Source organism: Protomyctophum bolini (genome assembly GCF_963924005.1).
Source record: "Protomyctophum bolini genome assembly, chromosome: 3".
Lineage (NCBI taxonomy): Eukaryota > Metazoa > Chordata > Actinopteri > Myctophiformes > Myctophidae > Protomyctophum > Protomyctophum bolini.
In genome coordinates, this window is record NC_137864.1 from 30,966,889 (window position 1) to 30,991,891 (window position 25,003).

The 25,003-nt window shown below is 40.7% G+C and overlaps 2 protein-coding genes across 4 annotated transcripts in view; both read right to left on the reverse strand.

Moving 5' to 3' along the window:
- Positions 1 to 2,535, reverse strand: part of sipa1l2 (signal-induced proliferation-associated 1 like 2) — an 87,114-nt gene extending 84,579 nt beyond the window's left edge. For both annotated transcript variants that reach the window (XM_080759577.1, XM_080759576.1), the window contains exon 1: positions 2,326 to 2,535. The gene's annotated coding sequence lies outside the window, so the exon portion shown is untranslated. The remainder of the gene's footprint in view (positions 1 to 2,325) is intronic.
- Positions 2,536 to 3,993: 1,458 nt separating this feature from the next.
- LOC308313312 (uncharacterized protein) lies at positions 3,994 to 22,894 on the reverse strand. 2 transcript variants are annotated; one of them, XM_080760384.1, is made up of 13 exons: positions 22,156 to 22,894; positions 17,321 to 17,433; positions 16,982 to 17,087; positions 16,699 to 16,776; positions 15,777 to 15,892; positions 12,463 to 12,553; positions 12,063 to 12,116; positions 11,443 to 11,595; positions 10,407 to 10,633; positions 9,161 to 9,344; positions 8,681 to 8,836; positions 8,238 to 8,579; positions 3,994 to 6,977 (listed from the first exon to the last, which is right to left on the reverse strand). In XM_080760384.1, the coding sequence occupies exons 1-13, from the start codon at positions 22,633 to 22,635 to the stop codon at positions 5,607 to 5,609; spliced, it is 3,471 nt and encodes a 1,156-aa protein (XP_080616510.1). In that variant the 5' UTR covers positions 22,636 to 22,894; the 3' UTR covers positions 3,994 to 5,606. The 2 variants fall into 2 exon arrangements, with proteins under 2 accessions (XP_080616510.1, XP_080616509.1); XM_080760383.1 differs by having other exon boundaries at positions 11,982 to 12,116.
- Positions 22,895 to 25,003: the final 2,109 nt, after the last annotated feature.

Sequence of the window (25,003 nt, forward strand, 5' to 3'; positions counted from 1 at the left end):
CAGAATAACTCAAACGAAAAGAAGACGTCAAACGGCGCAGACACGATGTTACCGAGGATATTTATGTCTGCGTTCCAACATTCCCATACGAAAACAAAGTAACGCACAGGGACCCTACGGGTCAGCCCGGTTCGGTTCGGATTGGGCTGACCCAGGGGGTTCCGAGAGGGGCTAGGTTCAGATTAGCGCTGGTCCATAGCTCTAATTCATCAACGCATTAGAGCTATGGACCAGAGCTAGATTCAGATCCAAAACTACATCTACAATATTTTTGTCTTTACTTTTGTATGGTGTAGACAAGGTTGTTTCAAACAAGTTGCCTCATGCCAGATATGCCTACAGGTGATCACTCGTTTAAGATAATGTCACTCAAGTCAGAAAAATACGTTTGCCACCTTCATTTGCATTGGGAGAATAATGTCACACCATAGGCAGGTTTGTCACTTGAGGAAAAAACAAGTGCTAGTGGTAGTTTAAATAACTTTCTCGCAGTGTGTCTATAGACAGCTTGGCACGTCTCGAATAGTCCAGAGTTGGAAACCAGAGCTAAAACAAAAGCCTTGCCTTTTAATTAGCTTTCCTTCACTCAGAGAAACTTGGAGAGTTCCCAGGGGGCTGTCATTTAAAGGGCTGAGTGCCGACATCCCCTCCTGCCAATTCAGATAAAAAGAAAAGTCATCTGTTCAAGCGATTTACTCTTCAGCTCGTCCTCATTCTCAGGGCCCTTTGGCATTTTGGTGAGCGATCCATCTTCATGTGAGGAGACCGATGGCACAAGTCGTTTGCCAGGTTAACGAGGGGGGATTTTCGGCAAATGTATCAAAAGACTCATGTGCACAACAACACTTGGCTGACTTATCAATGTGTTTTTGTTTACCAACAAGAGCACGGATAGGAAGAAAGCGCTTCGCCTAGATTGCACGTAACGTGAGTGTTTTAGTTTACGGTAACTTTGCAAGACACCCCAGCTTGCAAGCAAAGGCACACTATCACTCCGTAAGCATAAGCAACCCTAAAAGCAAATGCAGTGTTGGGGAAGTTACTTTGAAAGCGTAGCTTGTAAAGCTACAAGTAGCTCACCATGGCAGTAGCTTGATCAAGCTACATAGCTACCCCTGGAGAAATGTAGCTTGTAAAGCTACAGCTACATGGAAAAAGTAGCTCAGCTACTTTTTATTTTTCAGTGTTAAATTGAGAATGTACATGCGGTGCATATGAAACAAAATATAATAACCTACAAAAAAGTCACATGCCACGATGCCAGCTGAAATATGCCTCTCAACGGTTTTGTTTAAAAAAATAAAAATAAATAAAAAAGACTTAGAGACTTACACAAATAAAAGAGGATCTGTTGAGGATACTGTGTGTTATACATGGCATTTGATCGTCAATGTTAACACATCTTAACTGTAAAAAAAAGAGACCCTTGTATAATGAGATAACTACACCTACATTATAACTAAACAACTGTTACATGATGACATTTGATCGTCAACATTTGAAGACCCCTGTTCTAGACAGATTTTCCCCCATTAAAGAAAGGATAAAACAATTAGAGGCAGCTGTTGGCTTGTCAGGAGCTGACATGCCCTCAAAGCAATCAGAAAAAGGAACAGTCCTTGATTTTTCAAAGGGGGTTCTAGTTCAAGAATTAACACAGCAACCAATGGTCAAAATGAATATATTTATTTCATGTTATTGCCCAAAATTGTAGCTTGTAACTTGAGTAGCTAAGCTACCAAAAATGACCCAAAAAGTAGCTGAGCTACTTGACGAGGTACACCAATATGAATGTAGCTAAGCTACCACAAGCTACAGCAAAATGTAGCTAAGCTACGTAGCTCAGCTACATGTAGCTTAATACTCCCCAACACTGAGCAAATGTTTCTACAGCAGTCTACTTCGATAACATTTTGCATGCGGTTGGCTGGCTTTATATGGGATGATGTGGTTTTACCTGGACAATGAATGTTAAATAACAAGCAATTGAATATTAAATTAACCGTATTAGGGATCTCATCACTGAACTGAAAGCATTTATAGTTCATGAATGGACGAGGGAAGCGAAGCCGTTCAACACCTTTAAAAGTTGCTGTTGACAGTAGTCTTCACTCGACGACTCTAAGCGCTCTAAACCAACATAAGTACGTGATTTCCAGTTGTTCCATTACTAACACAGTACACTAACTAACACTCAAGACGCTTCACTCGCCATACAGCTCTCATTGGTAACACACAAACAGTGAGTTTTTCACGGGATTACAAGCAATTGAAGCAACATCAGTGCAACAATAAAGTTATTACAGTTCTGAAGAATTGTCTTACCTCAGACAGCACAGGGGTTGTCAATTTCCAGTTAATCTCCTTTAACAGTACTGCTCCAGTGATAGTTAAAATCCTTACTTCTTTATCAGTGGTTGTTGGTTACAAAAAGCAGTGAATAGAATACGTACGACGCTCTGGGAAAACTCCGCTTGCCTCCGCTCTGAGTTGCCTTTGCTTTGAGTGCCAGCGAGTAAGCCAGCGAGCACGAGCAGTTGCCGGTGTTACTCCGAAAGTAGTGACCCGTCGAATTCTGTGGCCACAGAGGCCACTGTTTCGCAGTAAACATAACGATATATTTGTTGTTGTTTTGGAAACTATTTCTTTCATGAATGTTTATTTATTTGGGGTATATATGCTTTATTGAACCTATCGCTCCCCGTTTGCAAGGCCCCTTAATAAATTAGCCTATTTTGTAAACTGCAAACTAGTGCCATTACTATGCTACATCTTTCGATAGGTTCCTAATTATGTGTAACAAGAAAGAAAGTCTACCCCTTCCACAGTTATTTCAGTGAAAGACGTACAAATTAACTGAATTATATTTTTACCGGTGATTTTAGCTTGTTCTTAATTAATTGTTGGAAATATAGCTAAGACTTATATCTAAGAAAAGCAGACCAATCTCAAATTCACTGTCTGTGAATGAAATTGACTTTCTCTAGGGCAGGCAATAATACAAATTACAGTCTTGCTCTGGATTCAGTTCTTCTCAGACTCCAAACAACAAACATCATTGGTATCAAGAAGAGTTGATGTTATACTGCCCCCTAGCCACACTATGTGGAATTATATGAAAACGTAGCCTACTTATTACTTACTTGTTATACTAGCCACTTTGTAGATTTTAATTATTATTACAAAACACTCTGTCTGTCTGTCTGTCTGTCTGTCTGTCTGTCTGTCTGTCTGTGTGTGTGTGTGTGTGTGTGTGTGTGTGTGTGTGTGTGTGTGTGTGTGTGTGTGCGTGCGTGTGTGTGTGTGTGTGTGTGTGTGTGTGTGTGAGAGAGAGAGAGTGAGACATGGGCACTTATATTAGGCCCACATTTATTTTCCCTCTACACCAAATAGTTTTGCTATAGCCAATCTACATAGTTAAGCTCATATATGGAAGCCAAGGTGTATTTTATGACTAAAGCATGAAACTTTCAGCATATCATCTACACACCCCAAGGTTTTATTTCAGACGTGGAAACACTTTCTGACTGACCTCTGGTGACCTTGAGGAGTCATTGACCTCAGAATTGCATTTTTGCACGTTTTGCTCCATTAGTCTCTACTATAATAATTTATGTTTGTTAAATGGAAGTTTTGTTCTAATGAATGACAACTTAAACCCCAATAGTCTACAGAAATGGTTAATCATGTCAACTTTTATGATATAAATGTTATGACATTAAAAACATCTAGAGAAAGAGTGAAAATAAAGAAAAACATAATTGGTAAGTACTAATGCAGCATACAACTCCAAAAAGGACTGTATGAATTGGTATAAGAAATTGGAGATGATCAAAGCCAAGAGAGCATGTGGCAGCTATGAGTAACAAAGTGACAAGAACCACAGAACAGATAGTTGTCGTTAATTTAACATTATTGTATTGGTCTTTTTTTTTTTAATGAAGTTAGGGAAGAAAGAATTACAGAAAGACTTGATTGATGAGTTTGTTTGGTTTTTATATCCAATATCGTTACAGTATTCAAATGTGCTATAGGGCATAGCAGTGGTGGCCATTTTCTGGTTCCATCCATCCAGAGTAGACCCCATCCATTTTTCCCATATAGAGATTTCCAAACAATATTTATAGCAATTATTCTAAGCCTATAGAATCAAGCCATCCAGGATCCTGGTAATGTGGCACAGCCAGAAATGTGATTCTAAATGGGCCTCGCTATGGCTAGGTGGGCCGGTACAGGTGACAAACTGCCATCTGCTCACTCACTGTCACTCTGAATAAGAGCATGCGTTAAATTACTCAAATATATCCAACATTTGCCATTTTCATTTAGCATGTTTTATTTTTATTTTATTTATTGTTTAAAGAACAAATAAGTAGCAAATTAATTCCTTTAGCGATATGTCCACAAAGCAATATATAGAGCAAGTATAAAAATAATAATCACACCACCAATACTGCAGATCATAAAGTGACATCAGGAAATTTGCACTGCTGTGTCCGTCATGGGGCAATCTGGAAACACATTTGTTTAAAAAGAAATCACACCCGTGTGAAGTGAGGGGCGCTCTTATCATCGTACATCCTCATACATCATCTCATCTCATTCTGGCCAATCACAATTTGCATCCTCACCTTCATCATCAATGTTTGAGTTATGCAATGTTTGTGTTTACACAAACATTCAAAATTGTCCATTCATTGTCAAAGGCATTTTAATGTTTGTGTAGGACAAAGTATGTGTGCACACACACACACACACACACACACACACACACACGCACCAAAAGCTGGACATAGGAGGGGCTAAAAAAAAAGAAAGAAAAACTAATTTGGGGTGCAGCCATCAGGACATGAGGAAGCTACAGTACAGGGGGAAATAGAGTTTATATGACAGAGAGACAGACGGGCAGACTGACTCACAGGGGTGAAAACATAATCTAACATAATACTATTTTATGTTGAGATACTGGTTTTAAAGGCAGTGTAAGTGATTTTCTTTAGTTAAAATAAGTGTTTAAAAGATCTATATTGTGATAGTACTCATTGCTATATAGTGTTTGTTGCATTTTCAGAAACCGAAACTAGGACACCAATTTGATCCAGGATAGAGAACGCAGTCAGGGCACAGATTAAACAAGTGTAAAAGTGAGGACACAAACAAATTAGCAGACAAATTTAGAACTGGAACAATATAAAAATGTAAGCTCATAAATAACTATTCTCTCCTGATTGGTTGAAATTGAAATGAAAATGAAAAGAGATTTGTAGGCAAACTTGGCTGCCATCTAGTGGAACACAAGAGCCAGTGCCCTGGTGCCTTCAAGTTCTCACACATTAAATCCTTTAGTTTAATGGTGGGGGGGGGGGGGGGGTCAGCTAAATGCCCAAACCCTCACAAGTTGTTTTGAGTAGGCTATGGTGTGTATAATGTAACCTGTGGTGGTCAAACAACCACTGGAAGGCAACTATACAGAGTACATACTGTGACACTCATATACATATGCTGAGTCTTTAGCCATTTCAACACACAGGGATTACCAGCCTAATGACAGAAAGACTATTAACTACTACTAAGAATATTTTCATTTTGCATTCTCTGGATACAGGTCAGGGAGCCCTCTCCCGGTCTACCGCATTCCAGATGTCCTCTAATTCATCCTCCACCTCTTCAAACTGCCAGTGGTCTGGATGAACAGGATGTAATCCCTTCACTGACACGTGGCTGTGTGGGGTCTCCTTTCCTGCTGCCATCCTGGGGGCTGAATCATACGAGCACACAGCACAGTTTTCATCTGAGCAGACCACAACACGACTGGCTCTCCCCACGCCCGGACCCTGCAACATCAATGGTGCAGGGGAATGACCCTCCTTCACTGATTGGGTGATGAGACAAGTTTGGCGAGCGAGTGGCTGCTGCTGCTTAGGAGAGCAATAGATATGATCTTTGAGGTCACAAATCTTTGTGTGAACACTTAAACATTTGTGACGAGTGTGTACATTTTTGGTGTTTTCAGGTGCAGACTGAGTGCATTGGGAAGGCTCAGTGCTTTGCCTTCGCACAAATAAAGTACCTTCTTGTGTGCTAACTTCTTCTTCAACTTCTTCTTGAAATGAGCTTGACTGATGCAAGGCAGGGCCAGCCTCTGGCTGGATACAATGATTGCAATCTTTCTCCAGAGGGGAAGGGTAGATAGAGACACAATTTGAGACACTGTTCTGTGGATGGGCCATATCATCTTCCTCCGAAATCCTGCTCTCTGCTTTTAGACCCAAGGTCTTTGTGATAACTTTAGATGGCATTTTGGCATGATCGCTTTGACCTGGAGGTCTTTGTAGAGTAGCTGAGAGACCATTTGTACTGACAAAGTCCTCAGCTCTATCTATGGGCTTTCTTCCAATGTTAAGGTCTTTGGAGGTGATGCGAGAGATGCCCTCCCAGTTTGTGGGCAAGTCGAAGCTTAGAGTTGACCCCAGAGGGATGCTGTACGGGGTCTTCTCTGAATCACTGATCGTCCCTGGGGACTTCATGGAGTCCCCTTGTATGGTACAAATATTAGCTAAAATATCATCTTCTGCCCTTGTCACCAGTGAATTATTTTTTATGTACAGCTGGAGCTCTGTGTTTACTGGGCTGGTAGTTGAGATCTTCCCACTTGTCTTTAGAGGCCAGGTGTTGGCTCTATGTGACACAGCAGCTCCTCCCTCTATGCGGTCCACTTCAGGCAGGCCAGTCACTGTATGCCGGTGGATGGACTTCTTCCTCTTCTTGGCTGTGGGCTTCACATTTAAAGTGGAGAAGGAGTTGGTGGCTGGAGATGTAGGGAGTAGCACGGTGCTGACTTTGGGTAGGAAAGTGGTGGCGGCGGTAGACATTGTAGGTGGGTTGGATTGTGTCGTGGCACATGTGTTTTCTAATGTGCCGTCTTTGCAATCAGGGCTCTCTTTGTTTCCATCGGTGACATGTAAATACGTACTGACCTGTTAAATGGAAAATGGAATATGTAAAAATGGAAGCAGTGAGCACTTATACACAGTAGATATGTATATATTCACTGAGGAACTGCTGTGAATCTTCAGTTCATCTCAAATCTTCAAGTAACTAGAAAATTCGCAATTTAAAAAAATTGCAGAGTGTGGTTGCCGCAGTGGCTTACATATGCCCCTCCCACTAATATTGCCAGCCAATTACAATTTCAAGTCACACCTTAGATCATGTGTAAGTAATTCAGAGGGGATTTAACCCCCAAAATTCATGTTTTTGCGACAAACGGTTACATTTCTCGCATTTGCGGCGCCCCCTATGGATGAAAATGGAATTGCTTTTAGAACTTGGTTGATTAAACCACCCCGGACATGTGATTCAAATTTGGGATGGATTGGACATTCCGTTCGTGATTTATGGCATTTATTTGTGATATAGGCCCCTCCTACTAACTTCGGACGACGATTACGGCCGAACGACACGCACTATCAAAATTCTGCAGTTCGTGTTTTAATTGGATGGTTCCAGAGATCACGTGTACAGATTTTTGTGAGATTTGGACAAAATCTGTAGGAGGAAAAGCAAAAAGTGTGTTTTGGACAAAATTCAAAATGGCGCAAAATAATTTTGATTTTACGACCTATGGTTCAAGAGTTATAAGCCAAAACGTAAAGTTATAGCGCCACCATGAGGCCGACCGATACAATTATAAAATTATAGGTTAAATAATGTTAGTAATAACTATGAATTTATCCTCCAAGTTTTGTAACTATAGTGATTACAGTCTCAGAGGAAAAAATACTTGAATGTGAATTTTTGCATTTTCCCATTCATGTCAATGGTAAATTTTAATTCACTAATAAATTCATATGAATTAAACTATACAACATTTCTCTTAACAAAAAACAAGCACACGATTCCCGATTTTTCCGGTCAATTTGATATATGGCTCAAGTGCGTACAGTAAAAACTGTGGGAGGTATTAGGTATAATGCGTCAAACTAAAGACTAATCCAGTGGAAGTTTAATAAAGTGTTACAATTACAAGAGTCTGGTTGCCCTTTCGGGCAACCACACTAATGAGCTTACATGCACTATTGTATACTAATACACAATAATCTTATGCACATGCCCCAAACAAACCAGTGAGCAAGTTATTTACCTGTTATATATAATGTACTGTATAGACTGTTGTATAGACTTAAACAGTACCCAACATTGAGCATAAATAAATGTGTGGCTAAATGGGCACCAACCCTGTGTACAGGCTCTGGCAATATCGGTTGTTCATCAGGCCTCTGGGCCTGGCTTCCCTCAGGCTGCTGTGGGTCAAGGGTTAGAATGACACTGATGCTCCCCCCCAGCGGCGTCACTGTGGTACAGGGATCCTCCAGGACAATACTGGGAGAAATGGTTGACTCATCAGAAGGGTCTTGTTGGACAATGAATGCCAATTTGCTGTTCTTTGCTCCCTGAAAAGCAGTATCTTCTGTCGGTTCCTCATGAGGTCCATGGAGCTGGATGGCTGATGGTGCCTGTGTGTGCTCCGGATGGAAACTTCCTAAAGGTTCCATCGACACTGATGGTGTAGGCTGAACCTGTGAAGAAGGAGCATCATTCTTTTTTTTCATTTCTTTGTTGTGGACTATATATGTACTGATAACCAGAACCCACTTATATGTGCACCAGTATCTCCTACCTGTGGCCCTCTGCCTGGTGTAGGTGCTACTTTATGTTGATGATCAGACTCCTGTGTTAAAGCTTGCTTTCGCTGACCCAGCAAGGCTTTTTGTGCCTTCCAGTGGACCATAATCCATCCCAGCATGCTTTGCAATTCCTCAGTTCTTTCTTTTATCTGTGGAGAGAGGAGAGGTTTGTTTTGTGTGTGTGTGTGTGTGTGACTCAAAGACACTTCTGCTTTCCCTCTACATGTATGGGTCAGAGGTCATGGTCAACACAGAGCATGCAGCGGGTTGTGATTATTTACTTTGCTCAAGGTCACTTTGGCAGAGTCGAAACTAGTGGCCATTTCGGATCATGTCCCAGACATTGCTTACAGGATAGTCAACTTAACTACAAAACCATCGTAGACAATAATGAAACATCATAATTAATACAATGAAATCTCCACAAAAACAAATATATATGTACATATTTCTCTGTTTGTGGAAAAACTTACGATGTCTGCAAGGTGATGTCTGTCTTTGACAATATTTTGTCCAGCTTCTACGAGTTCATCAAAGTCTTTAAACTTCTGCTGAATTCCAAGGTCCAGGTCAGAGAACTCAGTTGATTCTGCTTGTCTCAGCTTCTGCATTGAAACTTCAGAGAAAATGGATGCTCTGGTTTCTTCAGCCCAGGAGCTGGAAAGGAAACAGTGGTAAACGTGGAGTTCATTTCCAATTCCAAACACTTTTACTTAAACTAATGTTTATTATTCTATCTTTAACCCCTTCAATCTAGGACAGCATTTGTGCCATTTTAGTTGTAGCTATACAATAACATAAGTTTATCAGAAAACCGTTAGGATTTAGAAAGCATTTTTAGACCGAAAACATCCACTAAAAAGCTCTCTCTGAGTAGCTGTCAAATTTTTCAAATGGCCCTTTAGAATAATAACAGGTATGTGAAACAAGCAATTATCGGATCACATTGTCACGCTTGACTTCAAAATAGATGATAATACTACATTTACTGCATTTACAGTTTAATAAAATAAAGTACATTATAGGACAAAACAAAGGTAAAACAAAAATATAAAAAGCACACTTGTGAGAAGTGAGGGGCGGTCTTATCATCATACCAGAGCCATAGAGTAAGACATAGTTACGACAACTCCGTTCACTTCTATTGGTTTGTCCCCATTTGAAGGCTTCAAATGGGGACCGGAAGTTTACGGAATGGAGTCTGGGCTTGTGCGAGTACATGAACCACGTGACTAGGCTGTTTTCTGCCCCCTCAATGTCGTAACTCTGTCTTACTCTATGGCTCTGCATCATACATCATCACATTCCTTGCTCAGCCAATCAAATCATCACATTCCGTGCAAAGTACAAACACACACACAAAGCTGTGCATAGGAGGGGCTAGTGCCCCTCAAAAATAAATGAAGGTGAGATGACAAAAAAAAGATAATAAAGAAATCCATCAAGGAGGGGAAAGGAACTGGTTGGAATAACGTGTTCCTTCCACGCGCTACGTCCAACCAGGGAAACTCCCCCCTGTCAGGTGTAAAGGAGCAACTTGGACACTCAAGCATGAAGGAAGCATGAGTTAAGTCCGTTGCTCTCCCCAGGTTGGCGGAGGGTGTGTAGAGCCCAGGATCACAGTAGATGATTGACACAGGGGTGAAAAATGGGTTACAAAATCGTGGGATAAAAAATATATTAAAAAAAAGAAATCCATCAAATAGTGGAATGACTCACATCATGGCCAGATAGGCCCTCAGAAAGTGCTGCAGTTGTTTGAACTGTTGTAGTGAGGACCGGTTCTCTGCCAAACTACACCCTAATTCCTCCCATGCCTGCAGGGTGGACCGTGCCTCTTTCAGAAAACGGACCTCTTCAGGAGACAAAGCCTGGAGGCCGCAGGACTGCTTCTGTATCTGTACCTCCACCTCCTGCACATCCTCTCTCATCATCTCCTGCTCCATCTAAAAGACATACAACAGAACCATATCACACCAATCCTTTTTATGCCCGCATCATATGCCGCAATTATCCTTATGTCTTATTAAGTTAAGTTAAGAGTAAGCGCTGACGTGACAGGATTGCTGGGCTGGATGATAGAGGAAACGGGGGTGAGGACCCGCTTGAAAATGATGCATCTCAAGGGGCTTATCCTTTCAAATGAATAAATAGAAGGTGAATGCAGGTTTATCATTTGGATAGTCAAGTAGGAACATCCCACAATGCAACAATACATTCCTGACTTGCTCAACACCAAGCCAGTCTACTCTGAACTATTAAGCATAGATTATCACTGTTACAGAACACACTAGTTCAAGATACTATACTGTGCATCATACTTTTTACTACAAAGCAAATACACCTGAATAATTATCTTGAATATTTCCTGCTGAGCTCACTTCCTTTCTTGAAATAAACAAGCGAGATGTCAGAGTACAGGAAGCACAAGAGGGAAGGCTCTGATAGGAGTCTATCAAAGGCTAGCAAGGGTTCATGCCGTTCTAAAGACAAGCATCTTTATCAGCATCCATATTCCAGGGGGAACATTCGCCAAAGATAGCAGATCAATACAACGCTCGTGTTTTGCGATATGTTAGGTCCAGTAAGTCAAAAGGGCTTAGGTGGTTATTCACTTAACTACTTGCAAGCAACATAGATTTCATAGTTTCATCAGAGAAACTTCCACCAAGCTGGATGAAACCTAGGATAAAAGGTGGGGAGAAAAGTATTGTTTTGTTGACGTAAAGCTCCTCTATAGTTCATTTAGTCACACCTCTAGTTTGTCTTGCTGTTCTTGTAGTCCGTCGAGGTCAGAGTTTGCCGGGTCACACCTGGACACCAGTTCAGTTTCTAAGTCCAGTATGTCCATGCTGAGCTCAGCACATCTGGACAGGAGTTGGTTGATCTTCAGGATCAGAGTGGAATCCTGGGAAAAGAGACATTATTGGTAACATTTGGTGGACCTCCAAAATGGCTTGAGGGATGTGAGGATAGGAATGTTTTTTAAAGTTAGAGGTTGAAAACATATTGACACAGATCAAATTAATTACAGGCAAAACATGAATACTAATACTACTACTAATAATAATAATAATAATAATAAATACATGGTTTGGTTTTATTGACTGAATACTTTATTAGTAAAAAATGCAAATTTGCCACAAAAGGATAACACAAAAGTCCTGGTGATGTTTTTGGTGAATGGTAACTGTTTACATGTTGACATACTACTGCTTGTTAGATTTTTTCCTCTATATTTTAATGACCAAATCATTATATTATCTTCATTATATTATTGTAGAAAATGCTTACTCTTAGTGTTACATAACAAGGTCTATATCCAGGTCTCATTGACTGTGTCATACTGACTGTTTCAGGACATTTGAAGCTCACCCGGTGCTGAGTCGGGGCTCTCATGGAGACGTTGTCTTCCAGCCATGATTGAGTCTTTGAGAACAACGAACCAGAGAAAAGATAACACTGTGTTAATAACCATGACAGGAAACATTGTGGTCCCAAAAGGCCACAGTGGCTGGAAAACTACACAACTAAAGTCAACAAGTCAATTACAATGTGTTTTATAGAAGCAGTATACTGTATAAAAGGCAGTATACAGAAGAAAACAAATAAATGATAGAACAAAAGTACAAAATACATGTAAAACAAGGTAACAAGGTTAAAACATGCAGTAAATGCCATGCAAGATAAAGAAAATCTGTGTTGGGGATTGTTTTGTATATAATGACAACTGGATTAAAACTAAACAATACGTGACAGTGGACAGAGCTTGTACCTTAGCAGCAGATGATTTGGATTCCTGCAGTGCAGCATCAAGTTGAGCATGACCTTCAGCGGGACTGTTTAAATGATCTGCTTTTTCATTTCTGTAAAATAAAATAAACACACAGTATAGTATACTATTAAACTCAGGATGTCACATGGATGGATGGATGGATGGATGGATGGATGGATGGATGGATGGATGGATGGATGGATGGATGGATGGATGGATGGATGGATGGATGGATGGATGGATGGATGGATGGATGGATGGATGGATGGATGGATGGATGGATGGATGGATGGATGGATGGATGGATGGATGGATGGATGGATGGATGGATGGATGGATGGATGGATGGATGGATGGATGGATAGATGGATAGATAGATAGATAGATAGATAGATAGATAGATAGATAGATAGATAGATAGATAGATAGATAGATAGATAGATAGATAGATAGATAGATAGATAGATAGATAGATAGATAGATAGATAGATAGATAGATAGATAGATAGATAGATAGATAGAACAAGACACTGAACTCCAGTCAGTAATTCATACAGTACAAATGTAGTTAAGACCAAAAACAGAATGAAACCAGTCTACACATCTATAATGTGTAGACTGTAGATTTATCAATTGTGGTCCAATTTAAATTGTGGTCCAACAAAACAAAAACACTGTCATGTCTGTCGTCGTGTGGTGGGATAAAATAGACCTTTTAGTAAGTACCCTTACTTATAATAGTGTACTGCAGCCTGGATGGGCAGCACTTGTAACCGAAGGTCATAGGACAACGCTGCTTTGATATATCAAGTGGTAAGAGATAAGATAAGAATTCTCCATGACAGGCGACCCTTCTGTCCTGCTTTCGAGGGGCGCCCCGGACGAGCTGATATGGATCGAATTTGATTTGTGATATAACAGGTCGTATTACTTTTACTCATATTCATATATATTCTATCTATCTATCAGATTATTCATTTCAGGGGAATTCCCCCATGTAGTCAATAAATATATGCCAGTCTGAGGCTAATCGGTACCACTGAGTTCGGCCTTTCATTATACAGTGGAATGATTTTAATAGATGCAAGCTTTGGGTAGGGGGTAATCTCTGCGTTTGTATTTGTCACTGGACTTTAGGATAAACAGAACACACACACAGTACTGCCACATCACGTGTCATCTATGACTGATTGTTTTTCTAAAAGCATGACATGTCCCTACGTGTCTTTGGGAACGTGAGTCAGAACTACAGGATGTACATTAGCTAATGTTATGCTAGTTAACCGCCGTGACCTCGACAGGCAGACAAGACAGAGGCCTTTGTCTCTCGGGTGACGGGCGGTTGGCAGGGTTCTAGAGCATGATGTCATCTCACTGTGAGGAGGTGAGCTCATGGTTTCAGGAAGAGGTTCAGTTGTTTTGAAGGAGAGATAAAAGAGGGAGGAGACAAAATGGGAGGTCTTGGAACCAAGAGGCCAAGACAATGCTTGAGGTTTATTTTAATTGGCTTGGGTTGTCCTACTTGTCTTCTACATGTTTAACCTGCTTTCATTTTGTTATGTCATCTACTGTACAGAAAATCAGTTGCGCTTTTACTTGATTTTCTGATTCTTCCTAGAAGCCGCTTGAGTTATGCACTATGCAGATATGTTTTCTTTGAATATTTGAACAGATTTACTTTTATATTTGGTATCCAAAAGAAAAAGGAAATCCATTTAATTTAAATGGTTTTGGAATTTTGTTCTCTTAACAGTTTAATTACAGCTGACACTGCTTATGCAATATAGACGAAGCAGGCAGGGGTTCAGTCTTGGTCAAGGACATTTCATTGGAACATGTGTGCCTGTTTCAGAGATCGAACTTTTATGTGTGACCATACAGGATGGTATCCCTATCATTCTGCAATTCCACTGCCAACTCCCTTACATTATTTACACATTACTCAAACCACTATTCAACCAACCATTGCATTAAGCATCTCTGCAGCTGGCTTTATCTCAACATTAATTAGGAATATGACTCAAACAATCCAAGGAGAGATGAGCCCCATAGGAACGGAACTGACCCAATCTGTTCTAAAGCTGTAGTCATCTCAGACATGCATGCCATACCACACTTCTGAGTAAGATACACTTCTCACTGGACCATACCACGCTTCTGAGTAAGATACACATCTGGTGGAGAAATCAGGAGCTATACATATTATCATAGGAAGTCCTTTCAAGAAAACAACGTATTGCTTACTGCTGTTGGGTAAAACCTGCTACGCCTTGTATGATTTTTGGCATCATTGAGAATAAACAAGCACTCTGTTGTTTGCTGAAAAACACATTATTTGAATATCCAGGGTATTTGTCATGGGTAAATATTTTCTTGGCTAAAGCTTTCACAAAACATAGGCTACATGATATTATCAGTATATTCAATTTGTTGATAATAGCATATGTTTGACTCAGTCAGGCAGCTGGCAGCTCAGCCATTACACATTTTAGAGAGATTGTCAGGAATTAGCTTCCCTCATATCAGTGTCATGTTGTTTATCTTAAATTTGCACTGAAAACAAGCTTAATAGGGCAAAACTAATCTCAAAATCGACTTCAGTTGCTATTAAAGGTCTCTTCTGGGCAAAACACTTTGTTACATAAGAGCCAGCACTCTGTTGTTTTATTCGCAGGCAGTGTTTCCATGATTAATTTGGTATAATTATCCTTTTCATCTAGAGGTTTGTTTTCCATAAGTTCATGGGGATTGTTTTAGTGATGTCAGCTTTTGGGGACCGAGTGTTGGATATGAAGTCATAATTCAACCATGCTTTGATCCTTTGCCCAAGCAGGGTGTTGCCAAACACTCAACAGAGCATGCCCAGAGAAATACTCCACTAGCTGCATATCACACAACACTCAATATAAGTATAGCCTGGCTGAGTACATTTAGTTTAGTGAAGCTAAGTTCTTAGCACTTATTAAATGCCTATTTCAGTATTGGTATTTCCTCAATACACAATCTTGTTGTGATTATGGTAATAATAGGGTGTGGGCACTATGGCTCTGGTCACATAGTCCTTACTATTGGTTGCTTGAAACAGCAAGGTTGTTTTTCTAGGAACTGAAGCTTAATTATTCTACTGTTGTACGTGTTAAGAAATATTTCCCTATAGGTTATGTAATTGATTCTTTATATGATCAGGCTATTTTGTTTCATCGTCGATGACCAGGCCTTGAACAAACTCCAAAGACCATTGAATATTCTTGAGAATACAATGAATGTATTTATTTTACAGTAACTAGCTGCTGTGAGACGGATACAGTATGTACCTGCTGTGGTTCTGCAGAATGATCCAGCTCTCCTGGACCTCGGCCTGTTTCTGTGTCACTCTTGCTGCCAGGGTGGGATGAAGGTCTGACAGACGTAATGCAGTCTCTTCTAACATCTGGAAAGAGCATGGACCAGGGTGTGTGTGAGAGAGAAAGAAAACTGCACTTGTGGCTGTTTGTGTTTATTGGGGTGGCAGTGTAGTGTGTGTGTGTGTGTGTGTGTGTGTGTGTGTGTGTGTGTGTGTGTGTGTGTGTGTGTGGTTTTGTGTGCGAGGGTGGAGATGCGGGTGTGTGTCTGTGAGCTTGGAGCATACTGTAGTAGTGTGTGTGTCAGTGTGTGTGTGTGTGTGTGTGTGTGTGTGTGTGTGTGTGTGGTTTTGTGTGCGAGGGTGGAGATGCGGGTGTGTGTCTGTGAGCATGGAGCATACTGTAGTAGTGTGTGTGTGTGTGTGTGTGTGCGTGCGTGCGTGTGTGTGTGTGTGTGTGTGTGTGTGTGTGTGTGTGTGTGTGTGTGTGTGTGTGTGTGTGTGTGTGTGTGTGTGTGTGTGTGTGTGTGTGTGTGTGTGTGTGTGTGTGTGCGTGCGTGCGTGTGTGTGTGTGTGTGTGTGTGTGTGCGTGTGTGTGTAAGTGTCTCTTTATGCATGTGTATGTACGTGCGTGCGTGCGTGTGCGTCTGTGCAGGGGGGGGGGGGGTTGCAATGGAGGGAAATGACACAACTTAACTGCAGCAGGTTTACAAGCTTCAAGAGACCCACTCACTCAAAACTAGACCAAGGACAGATGGAGGCATTACATAACAACCACGATGTGTGGAATGTACAAAGAAAGAAAGAAAGAAAGAAAGAAAGAAAGAAAAGGATGGACGTTAACAGAATAAGTTAAATACAAAAAGTATAGTGTCGAATAAAGATGTAGGACTTACGGCTATCTGAAAGGCAATCTCCTGAATGTCAGGCAACTCCTTGCTTCTCAGCTTAGCTGATCCAGTGAGGACACTACTCTAGAAAATGCAAAGGTTACAGAGATTGTCCTAAAATGTTATGTACACAATGTCCGACGCAATTTATTTTCCCATGTAAACAAAACAAAATAATACTATAATATAATATCGTGAATTAATTATTATTATTATAAATTATTATTATTGTTATTATTATTACAATTGGTATTACTATTAGTATTGCCATTAGTATTATTATTCATACCTTCTTGTTGATGTTAGAAAGTATGGCGTCAGCTTGTTGGTAGAAGGACGACACGTCCAGAGCTAGCCTCACATCCTGCTGGTAGTTATTTAGCAGCCAGCGCAAACTACATGACACGCGCATGCACACACATACACACACATACACACACAACGCGCGCACGCACGCACGCACGCACACGCACACACACACACACACATACACACACACACACACACACACACACACACACACACACACACACACACACACACACACATAATCAGTACTCTTCTAATGTAGTCTATATTACATTCTTTTGAATACAGTATTTGTAGTCAGAAGTCAGAAGAGACCTACAGGTGCTCTGATGTCTTCTCCCCAACAGGACTCCTCAAGGTCAACTCCTCCTGCCCCTTCTCCTGTCTCAGGTCAGTGTCCAGTTGTCCATGATCTTCATCCTGAGTGGGATTCTATACAGAAAACATACCATTGCATTAACCATTCAAATGATGGTCCATTTGACATCCAACTCATTGTCATTGACATGGAATTTAAACAGCTGAAAACAAGAATATTAGTTAAGTTATATGTATGATCTGATTCTACTGGAATACCTTGATACCATGCCAGTGACTGACATACAGAGAGCAGCATTTCTGGTTAGGAGATGTCCTATCATGTCATGATTGTATGAATCATGAGGTGGAGTTCTGACTGAATGAATGAGCTGTCCTTATTCAGCAGTCATGATGAAAAGAAGCCTATTCTCTCTGTTTTTGAGTATTGAGCTTTTTGCGCCTCATATTATGTACTTTGAGCCCCTCAGACTCTTTATTATTGTGTTGACTCAGACCTCCCCTTCTAGCTCTGCTGTGTGGCTCTAAAATGTCTTAGAGCACTTCATTGCACGAGTTGTGAGACTAAGAAGTATTATGTGATACTGTAGGTTGATTTCTTGCCCAGCCCGCAGTCTTAATAGAAAAGGGTAGTATACCGCTTATTAGCAGTTACTGTATGGATATATTTTGATGACGGGAATTCTACACCCTAACCACGTTTGCTCTTAAAAAGTAACTCCTGCTATTCATCTTTGCAGGGCAACATGGCCGGCCTTGCATTCTGTCCCAATGACCACATGCACCACAGAGACTTCCAGGACCTCTTACATCATGTAATGTGCAGCTGAGTCTGTGAGGCCGCCAGGTTCCTGTGTCTCCGGCGTTATCTGGAATCTGTTAGCTCTGCTTCTTATCACACACACACACACACACACGGCTGTTGTCAGCAACACATTATATACTGTAGGTACTGTAGAGTAGACTGCTGCCTCATTCTGCTGTGGATATACTGTATAGGTATACTGCACCTATAAAATAGAGACAAAGACATACTCTTTTTTGAATCTCTGACCACGTACTCAAACAAATGTGAAGGGGCTTCAAGGTACCATAGGGTTCTCCAGTGTAAAGCAGCAAGCCACTAGGGTTCCTTGAAGTACCCCTTCATAAAGGATTCATGAACTCTGACACCACTCCCATGAGGTCTTGTGATTATTATTGGCTCCCCTTTTGTATCTCAAAACGAACCCTTAATGAACCACCGTTTTTAGAGTGTGGAGTCTCCGCCTACCTCCTTGGGGCTAAGTTGAAGGGTGCGAGTGCCAAAAGGATGATCTCACCTCCAAATAACTGCTCCTCTGTTTGCTGCCCAAGTTCCTTTCTCTCGATCTCTCCCTCACCCCCTACTTCCCTCCCACCGCTGCCTGGCAGGCCTGGGTTAAATATAATTTACAAATAATTCATAGTGTTCTAACATGATTGAATAATCAGATCTTGATGTTCACCACAACAGGACAATGACCTGAGATAAGTTACCAATCCAGTGGTTCAATCAGTTAAAGCTAGGAGTTGTAAGTGATAAAACCCAATATCCTAATGCTTAGGGCACGTGCTACAGTAGCTATAGTATAGTAAGCAATCTAACTGGGAACTTGCTTCCAGTTCGATTCCCAGGCCTGGTGGACCATTTGCTGCATGTCATCCCCTACTCTTTCTCCCAGTTTCCCGTCTCTGACTCTTTCTCTCTCACTGACTACGATCAATAAAGGCAGAAAAAGGCCCTCTCTGTCATAGTGTTTGATGGATAATATTTTAAGACTTTAATTGTTTGCGTATGTCGTGCCCTGTGTCCTATGTCCCGCTGATTTTCATATCATTGCTCTCTCTGCCCCGTGAGATATCTCCTGTATGTTTATTTAGCGTCTTACAAGATCTGCCCCTCTGGGGAAAAACATGTTTTCGACCTTGGGTCTCCGACTAACATTTTATTTCGTCCCTATAACGTTATATTAGTCCCTGACTTCAGCCAGGCTTCCGGGCCACGTCTCCTTTTCTCATCATTAGTAAATCTCCCAGCCACAGGTGTCGCCATTGACCATTGTTCACTTTTTGTTAACCTCTGAACTCAAAGATTGTTGGATTACATATGGACGTGTTGTCCGTGGGAGATCTTTGAACGCTGTGATGGATGTACCATGATTTCTCCCCCCATATAATTGGAATATATCCGATGAAACAACCATACGCTATGGCTTGCGGACTTCTTCTTTTTGTCTTGTGTCAATTCTTCTAAGGTACTCTGGTATACTCTGGTTTGCTTTTACTTTTTACTCTTTAAGTATTGTAGTTTTTCCTCTAAAGTATTTAATCCTTAAAAGGTTTATTAATATAGTTTTACATTTTTATAAGGTTAACTTTATACCATTAAAGATACAGTTTAATATTTACTTGCTAAAGTTTTACATGCCGGTACAATAGGTACCTTTTGACTTGAGTACTTTTACTCGATTACATTCTTACAATCCTCCTCTTACAACGGTCTCTACACAACTAGATTTATATCCTTATAATTCAAAGGTTATCTCAATGATTCATGCATGATACACGCCGAAATGCTTTTAGAGTATCCTACCTAATTACTTACTACATTTGCCTATATGGTTATACAGTTCTTATTATTTTGAAGGTTAATATTAATATTCATAATTACATAAAGCCCCAAGTATTAATAAATACATATCAATGTTGATGATCGAAACTAAACTATATATATATATTTTAATCTCTGATTGTAACTTGCTAAATTGTAATTATTATAAAAAAGAGAGAGAGAGAGAGAGAGAGAGAGAGAGAGAGAGAGAGAGAGAGAGAGAGAGAGAGAGAGAGAACATGACCATGTCCAGGTCTTTGTGATGCACACATGGAGCTGTAAGTGGAAAATAAATAAATACGGGAGAGAGAATTATCAGATTACATTTGATAGTGTTCATATATGAGTTTGTTCTCTCTCTCTCTCTCTCTCTCTCTCTCTCTCTCTCCTCTCCTCTCCTCTAATAATTAATTACATTAGTAGTAACTAGAAAATGTTGCACAGGTTTCCACCAGACCTGCCCAGGGCCTGAAAACTTTGTAAGGAAGTCATAGCCAGCCACTTGGAATGGGCTCATAACATCTTGATCACATGAATTCTGAGATAATGTGTACCGATTTGTGTGAGTTTTGGACAAAGGTTGTAGGAGTTGTAGCAAAAAGTGTGTTTTAAAGAAAATGCTAAATTATGGAAAATGCATTTGGCACAATTAGTCAGGATCCAAGAAATCCAGTGGACAGGATATTGATTGTGCGACCTACGGCTCAAAGAAATTGTGCTTTTAATTATATAGCACTTTTTATCCAAAGAGCTTTATATAGATTGTATTGTGCAATCACACACACACATTCACACACTGATCTGCTCATCAGGAACAATTAGGGGTTCAGAGTCTTGCTCAAAGACACTTCGACAGTAACTCTGGGAGAGCCTGGGATCCAACTGGGAACCTCACTGTTCCCATCTGGCTGTTCTACCAGCCACTCTACACCCAAGGCCAAAATGTGAAGGGCCCTGTTATGCCATCATCATTGAAAAACTTGGGGCAGACTGGACGATCGGCATGAAACTGTGCATGCATACTCCTTGGCCTCCGTGCACAGTTTCATGCCGATCGGTCCAACTGTGCCAGAGATTAGCTGCTCACAGACGGACAGTCGGTCACATGTACAGACAGGGGCGGGAAAATATCTCGGCCACCGTGGCCGAGATATTTTTCCGGGCCACGCCTTCGGACTGGCGGAGAGCCGAGACAATAAAGCAGAATGTCTTATAAACGTATTTACCGGTAGCTATTGCATATACTGACTCACAAACAAATAAAGCCATAAAGATAATTGCAAATACCATTTCACCCAGTTTGTTTGTCTCCCATGCCCAAAACTTAATGACTATTGCTGGGGGCCAAGAAATCAATAACTGCTCATAAGCATTCTGACTTCTGAGCACACTATGGCTGTCTATTGTTTGAAGTCCTACATTACACAATCTAAGTCTAGACATTAGTTTATAAGTCAAGCACAAGGTTTGCATTTTTATCAGTGTAATGATTCATGTTCATACGATTTGAAACATGAGTATTTTTGGGTTGTAGTTTACTAATTGATATGTGGAAGTTGGTGTTACAAACAGATGTGGTACCTTGCTATTTTCAACGCCAAAACCCTTCAATTATCTATCTATGGTATCTGGAGTCTTTTCTGTGGACAGATTCAGCACTAATTAACTTAAGGAGAGCCTTCTAGTGATTGGTGATGCACTGAACTGCCCAAACAAAAGCAACTGGGCCAGAAGTTAATCTGAGAAAACTTTAAATTGTATCTGAAAACAATCCAAGTCATAGCGACCCCAAATTTACTAAATTGTTGTTTCTGAGGTCAAATTAAAAACATTGTTAGTACATATTTGTGAAAATATATATAGACTGTATAGGCATTAGTTATCATCTATCTATTGTAAACTATAATTTGATGGTTTTGTATCTTGACAAATTACTGCCATTATATAGTTTACAATGATCTACTATTATCTCATTCTAAGCAATCTCCATCCGATTCCGTTTTAGGAATGATATTACATTTAATTTGCTATTTAAATTTTAAATTAAAGCCAATGAAATACATTTCTCATTCCGTAATAGAGACAATTCAATTTGAATGGACTAGTATTTATGTTTCTTGGTTTGACACAGCTATGAAAGACACAATAGCCAATGAGATAACAATGAGATAACAACTACCGGTAGTTGCATGTACAGTACCTACCTTACAGTGCGAGTTGCTCCTCTTAATGAATTCTTCCTTTCCTGGTACCAGCTGTGACAACGGATGGATGCTGTTTTCCTTGACTGTTGTTTTGTCCAGGACCCCAGTAGTATCATAGTCCCTGGATGTCGTGGCAACAGCTTCAGTGTTACTGCAGATGGCTATCTTCTTGATGGAGCGAGATGAAACGGTGGGGGACATGGAGTTTCTGTCTTCTGTCTCATCATCGTCCATCACCTGACTATTTACCTGTTCGGCCACATCATGGGCATCAGTGATATCAGGACAACTAGTCTCGGTATGGCTCTGGCTGGCAGGAACAGATTGTTGTTCGTCCAAGTTGCTCTGTTGTTCCGAGTTATTCGAGGCAGGCTTTGGTAAATATAAGTCCACAATGTCACAACATTTGTGCTCAGTGGGGACAGAAAGTCTGGTCCCAATGGTAAACGGTTGGACTTTCCTAACAACCCCGCCTGACATGGTGAGGCTTGCTCCTGGAGATTTGTTTTCAAGCCAACATCACAGACACAGATCACACACAAGATGATAGCAGATCTGATGAAACAATATTAATAACAGAATATAATTTGTCTGTTTAAAATTTCAAGCTTGAAAGTAAAAATAAATCTCTTCACTGTTTTGTCTTGTAAGAAATCCTAACTTGGCCTGCAAAAAGGAAACAAGTGTCCTTGCGCCTTCCGCTACGCGTGAGGAACAGCATGTGTCTTGCACTCCCAGCTGCTTGCGCCGTGTCAAGGAAACTGATGGAAGGAGAGAAGAAGAGTAGAAAAAGAGGAGTGCCTCATGAGTAGACAAGCCACCGCCAAGCAGAAGTGTCTGGCAGCCTGCCTGAAAAGAAAGGGGGAAAAAATGTGGAGAGAAAGTGAAATGTGAAGGGGAGGGGGTCATTATAGAGGGATGAGGTCATCCTTTTCTTTCAAGGGGAGGGAGACTCAGAGGCTGTAAAAAACACATCCTCTCCAAAAACAAGCGGCTGCATACAGTCAACGGAGTTGACTCAACTCAGTATTTCCTATGATATCTACAGTATAGGCTATATCTATCCCATATCTGCTCTTTTCTACTGAACAGATAAGTATAGCCCATTAGCCATGCTCTAGTGAACATGAACACTACATAGCTCTGTGTGGCATCTATCTCTAGTCACTGTCCAAACATTTACCTTGGTAACGTGTAACACATTGCGCTTACTAAGGCATCGAGCCACAGTTGATTTGAACCAGGTGTGATGTGATCTCAGTAACAACAATAGGCTACATGCTTGTTTCAGGCTACTGTGATGGGCCCCATGTAAATACTGTATAATTGAAGCCCTGCACTATCCTTTGGGCAGAGGCGGTTTATGAGACAAAGGGCCCCTGTACAGACAGACTTGTAAATGGTAAATGGTGCATTTATCCAAAACGCTTTACAATGTGCATCCATAGTTACACACACACACACACACACACACACACACACACACACACACACACAGACAGTGGAGTAAACCATGCAGGCATCAACCTGCTCATCGGGAGCACAGTTCAGCATATAGCACAAAAACACTTCGGAGACGGCCATCAAACTGGTAACCTCTCTGCCCCCCGGTAGGCACACTGTCACAGTCAACACCTCCACAATAAGTCTTTTCAACTGCAAGTGTGAAGCATATGCTACACGCAAACACCACATTAACACACCTGCACCTCACCTACAGTACTAGTCTTAGCCTACTTAAAAATACCAAAAATCCTTAATGTGGTTGAACAGAGGTCTTTCTACAACAAAGCCCCATTTGATTGGAATAATCTTCCTCTATCTCTTCATCCTTCAGTCGCTTCAGGTCCTACATTCACATCAACTTGTTTATGTATCTATAGTGAATGTTAGCTAGGCTATTCGTCAAGGGGCTTAATAACTTAATAACAGCCCCCTGAGCTCTTGGGTCCCTGGCCCTGAGTCTCTGGGCCTGCCTCCCTTGGACTCTACTCTATAACAAAGGGCCCTGGACTAAAAGGGCCCCTTAAATATCATAAATGACATTTATTTTAGATATGTTTAGTAAATATAAATAATAACATTACAGTATTATCATAATGCTATCCTATGATTAAACCTTTGCAAACCTTTGCATATGTGTTACTCTACAAGCTGAACCCCTTTGCAGGAGGTTGGACAGGAAAATAGTAACGCTTATAATTTCAAATTGAAAGTGTAAAAAAATTAAGGTAAGAAACACAATGTAGCAATATAGCTACACAAATATAGGCTACTGCATTTTATCATGAGAACCAATAGAGTTAGCTTTATATCACAGAGAAATCTCTAATAGGCTACACAATGCAAATATGCAATGCCTCGCTCTCTCTTTCTCACGCACGCACACGCACGCACGCACACACACACACACACACACACACACACACACACACACGAGGTTAGAGGACCTATTGCAAATAGCTCCACCTTGTGGACATAATTATTATTTGAATTATTATTAATTCCAATAGAATCAATACGGAACTTAATTACCATTATAATGAGCCAGTGAATGAATTACAAGTGTACCCGTCAATTATCCATATTGATTTTAGCTTCTTCTGTGCGCCACGGCAGTAATTTACAAAAAAAAAAAAAAAATGAAATATGGCGAAAGGATACGAGTTTAGCTTTTGCTCGGTTTTGTGGTCGGCCTTAAGAGTATATAACGCGCACGGTGTGTTCGCGCCACATGACATCGTGCCGTGCACATCATGAGCAGAGATTTCTGGTCATGAGGTCTCAAACGATGTCATTCTCGAGTGATCACGTGGTCTATTCCAAATCAGCTGACACAGAGGCATCC

Excerpts from the sequence above, each read along its gene's own strand:
- LOC308313312 (XM_080760383.1), bottom strand. The coding sequence starts at position 22,635 with ATGTCAGGCGGGGTTGTTAGGAAAGTCCAACCGTTTACCATTGGGACC. Across the intron at positions 8,837-9,160 it reads GACATCACCTTGCAGACATC|ATAAAAGAAAGAACTGAGGA; the intron begins GTAAGTTTTTCC and ends CTCTCTCCACAG. Across the intron at positions 6,978-8,237 it reads TGCCAGAGCCTGTACACAGG|GTCAGTACGTATTTACATGT; the intron begins GTTGGTGCCCAT and ends TCCATTTAACAG.